This window comes from Rhamphochromis longiceps, linkage group LG22 (genome assembly GCF_057381845.1).
Source record: "Rhamphochromis longiceps isolate RC_006_pf linkage group LG22, R_longiceps_female_GT1.1, whole genome shotgun sequence".
Classification (NCBI taxonomy): Eukaryota; Metazoa; Chordata; class Actinopteri; order Cichliformes; family Cichlidae; genus Rhamphochromis; species Rhamphochromis longiceps.
In genome coordinates, this window is record NC_140577.1 from 34278043 (window position 1) to 34281344 (window position 3302).

General features: G+C 50.8%; 1 protein-coding gene across 1 annotated transcript; it reads right to left on the reverse strand.

The window, feature by feature from the left end:
• Positions 1–741: 741 nt before the first annotated feature.
• On the reverse strand, positions 742–1455 carry LOC146644388 (paraneoplastic antigen Ma1 homolog). The gene has a single exon (XM_085395425.1). The coding sequence runs from the start codon at positions 1453–1455 to the stop codon at positions 742–744; it is 714 nt and encodes a 237-aa protein (XP_085251551.1).
• Positions 1456–3302: the final 1847 nt, after the last annotated feature.

Genomic DNA, 3302 nt, shown 5'->3' on the forward strand with positions numbered 1-3302 from the left:
TCAATTTACCGGTCGATCTACGTCCCTACCCTCACCTATGGCCACGAGCTGTGGGTAGTGACCGAAAGAACGAGATCGCGGATACAAGCGGCAGAAATGAGCTTCCTCCGAAGGGTGGCTGGCCTCTCCCTTAGAGATAGGGTGAGAAGTTCGGCCATTCGGGAGGGGCTCAGAGTAGAGCAGCTGCTGCTCCACATCGAAAGGAGCCAGCTGAGGTGGTTCTGGCATCTGACAAGGATGCCCCCTGGGCGCCTCCTGGGTGAGGTGTTCCAGGCATGTCCCACCGGGAGGAGGCCCCGGGGCAGACCCAGGACACGCTGGAGAGATTATATCTCTCGGCTGGCCTGGGAACGCCTTGGTATTCCCCCGGATAAGCTGGAGGAGGTGGCTGGGGAGAGGGAGGTCTGGGCCTGTGGGTACAGTAGCGCTTTTGACATGCACAACTTTGTTGAGGTTAAGTCTGCGCCGAGAAGCTTCATGCTCCTCTTCAGTGCGGACCTCATTTAACAGCTGCAGAAAGGTAGGGGGATTATCTTTTCATTCCCTTAAACGCAAACTTAACAGCATCAGGTCAGACTCTGTTGCACCTTTAATGAGCTGATCTAGACGTGCTTTGTCAATGAGGGCAGGAGACAGACCTCCCTTTTTGACCACCTTGCTCAGAGATCTCTCCATTCTTCTCAGAAACTCAGAAAGTTTCTCCCCTCTGTGTTGACATAGCATTCGGAAGGCAAAATAGAGTTACTCTCCTGTTTCTGGTCTGTCAAAAGTATTCTCAATCACATCAATGTATTCTTGAGGTGTTGCTTCAGGGTTATTAAATCGTACAGCCTGTAAGAGCTCCAACGCGGGACCCTTTACACTTTCCATTATCGTGATTTTCTTCTCTCTGTCAGGCCGATCGTATTCCTCTATCATCAGTCGAGCCTGTAGTATCCAGTTCTCCAACTGCTCCTCTCCTGGGGGTGTGGGGACAACCCCTGAGGAGGTGCGCAACCTCCTGTAGCTGCTATTGTCATTGGCAGGCTTAGAGGTATTTTCCAGAAGGTCTCCAACAGCTCTGATGATTGCTTCAGGAGTGGAGGCCTGAAGTGTGGCGGCAGGTCCCAAATCAGTTTGAGGTGCCTGCCAGTCATCTGCAACCAGCTGGTCAACTAAACCATCCTCCTCCTCTAAGTGGCCGATGATTCTCCAGGGTGAATTGCTGCCATCAGCTAGAATGTCCAGAGGAATGGCTTTAGTATTTACCTTTTCTCTGCATTCACACAGTACGGTCAAACACTTGCTCTGGGGATCATACATACGTCCTCTAACCTTCACACGTCTAAGAACTTTAATGGATTGCAGAGTTCTTTCTATGACTTCAATCTCTGTGTCCTCGGAAACATCTTTAAGTAGTATGGCATGCGAAGGGTTAAGGCCTTCTCCTTTACACCAGTGCTGTAACTGAGCCATTTCTTGGTGCTGGGTGTGTGAATCTTACTGTATGTGTATAGTGTAACACAATACCAAACACAAACTGATTTTGCTCTGCTTTAACTTACTATAATTTCAAATCACTCTCTCTTTAAGGGTTGTCTGGGTCACAAGTTTTTTTTTTTTGTTTTTTTGGAGTTTTTTTGCCTGTCCCGTTTGGCTCTTTTGCCATCAGAATTATTGTCTAAAGGCAATGAAAGATGCCCAACGGATTTACTTTACCAAATTGACCATCCCAGCCTTGCCATAATGGTCCATTTGATTCACCTTTTATTGTTTATTTTATTTTCACTTGCTGAATACGGGAAAGACTTGACTGGAGGAAAGAAGGGGAGAAAGAAAGAGGGAAAGAGAAACAGCTGAGAAGGGGGACGGGGGAGAAGGGCAAAAAACAAAAACCAACAGAATGGGAAGGAAAAAAAAAAAAGAAAAAAAAGAAGAAAAAAAAAGCATATATCGATCACCTGGATCACCTGTTGAGAAAGAAAAAAGAAAACAAGCAGAAGAGAACAAGAGTAATAGAATAAACAACATCACAATGATATATGGGAATATGACAGTAAATACTAAATATTAAGCATTATTGTGCAGCACATAAGATCAACAGAACACAGTGTGCTTTGAGGTAGGAGCCAAAAAGGGTGTAGTTTGTGGGTGTGATCACCCGTGTGTACACCTGTGAGCATGGACGTGCTTGTTTTTTGTTTTTTTTTAAAGGTTCCTTCATGTAATGATCTGCTAGAGGTTGTGGGGGGGGCCACAGCCCCGTCCTCCAGGGCATGAAGCAGGTATGAGGAGATCAAAACTCCAGACATCCAGAGGCCCCCAAAAAACAAGAGACCAAGGAAGACTAACAGAGGGGCAGCCGCGCCACTGTCCCAGAAAGAGCTGAGGAGAGTCCCAGATGAGGGTTCACTCAGCAGCCGCGGAGCAGAAGCCCGGGGTAGCTGCAGTGACGCGCCCGTGAGTTCCGCCGGCAGCCAGCTGTGCCTGAGTGACCGAGCCCCAGGCCGAGAGGCCGGGGGCACCCCACCTCCGAAGTGGCCCGAGCGAGCCCCAGGCTCCAGGCCCCGATAAGCGGCCGCCAAGGAGTGAGCCGGTGTGTACCTGGATGCCCATCCCCAGACACAAAGAACCACCAACGCACCGATATCTGAGGGAGTCCGCCACTGGCAGGGGAAGTGGTGGTGGGGGGAGATAGACCTCCAAACCTTGGAGGGCCTGAGATGTCCCCAGAGAGGTGGCGTCTGACACCCAACCTGACATATAGACACAGACATACAGGCACACACAGATACAAACATCCATTCCCACCCTCATGCTCTCATATGCACTTACTCCACACTCAACCAACGTGGAGACAGACATGAAGAGACGCTGTACACACGATCACACTCCCCAAGCGTACTCTACGAACCGGGTCTAGGTACCCTTGCCCCTGGAGGGGGGAACTGCACCCAGACCCAGGTGGTGTTACCCTTTTCCCTGCGGTGGGGGGAGGCAGACCGCCCCGACTCCGCAGCAGCAGGGAGGCCCCACACTCCAGACCGCAGTCGGACGGCCAACTCCTCCTCCTAGCCCCCCCGCTCTAGCAGGTCGCAGAGAATGGGGGTGAGAGAAGACTCCAAACCTCCCTCCGCCCGCTCATTGTAGTGTTGATGCATGTGTGTTCTAAGGTGCAATTAAAACCCAGGAGGGCATGGAGCTACCTGCCAGAGAGCAGCAGGTAAGTGCATAGCCCCTCCTGCTAGCCCTCAATGTCTACGTGTATTTAAAATTGAGGGGTGGGCAACGACGCCAGGGGTGAGGTGTACACCCTGATGGTA

What these genes read in the sequence shown, in the direction of transcription:
- LOC146644388 (XM_085395425.1), bottom strand. Translation starts at nt 1,455, where the DNA reads ATGGCTCAGTTACAGCACTGGTGTAAAGGAGAAGGCCTTAACCCTTCG.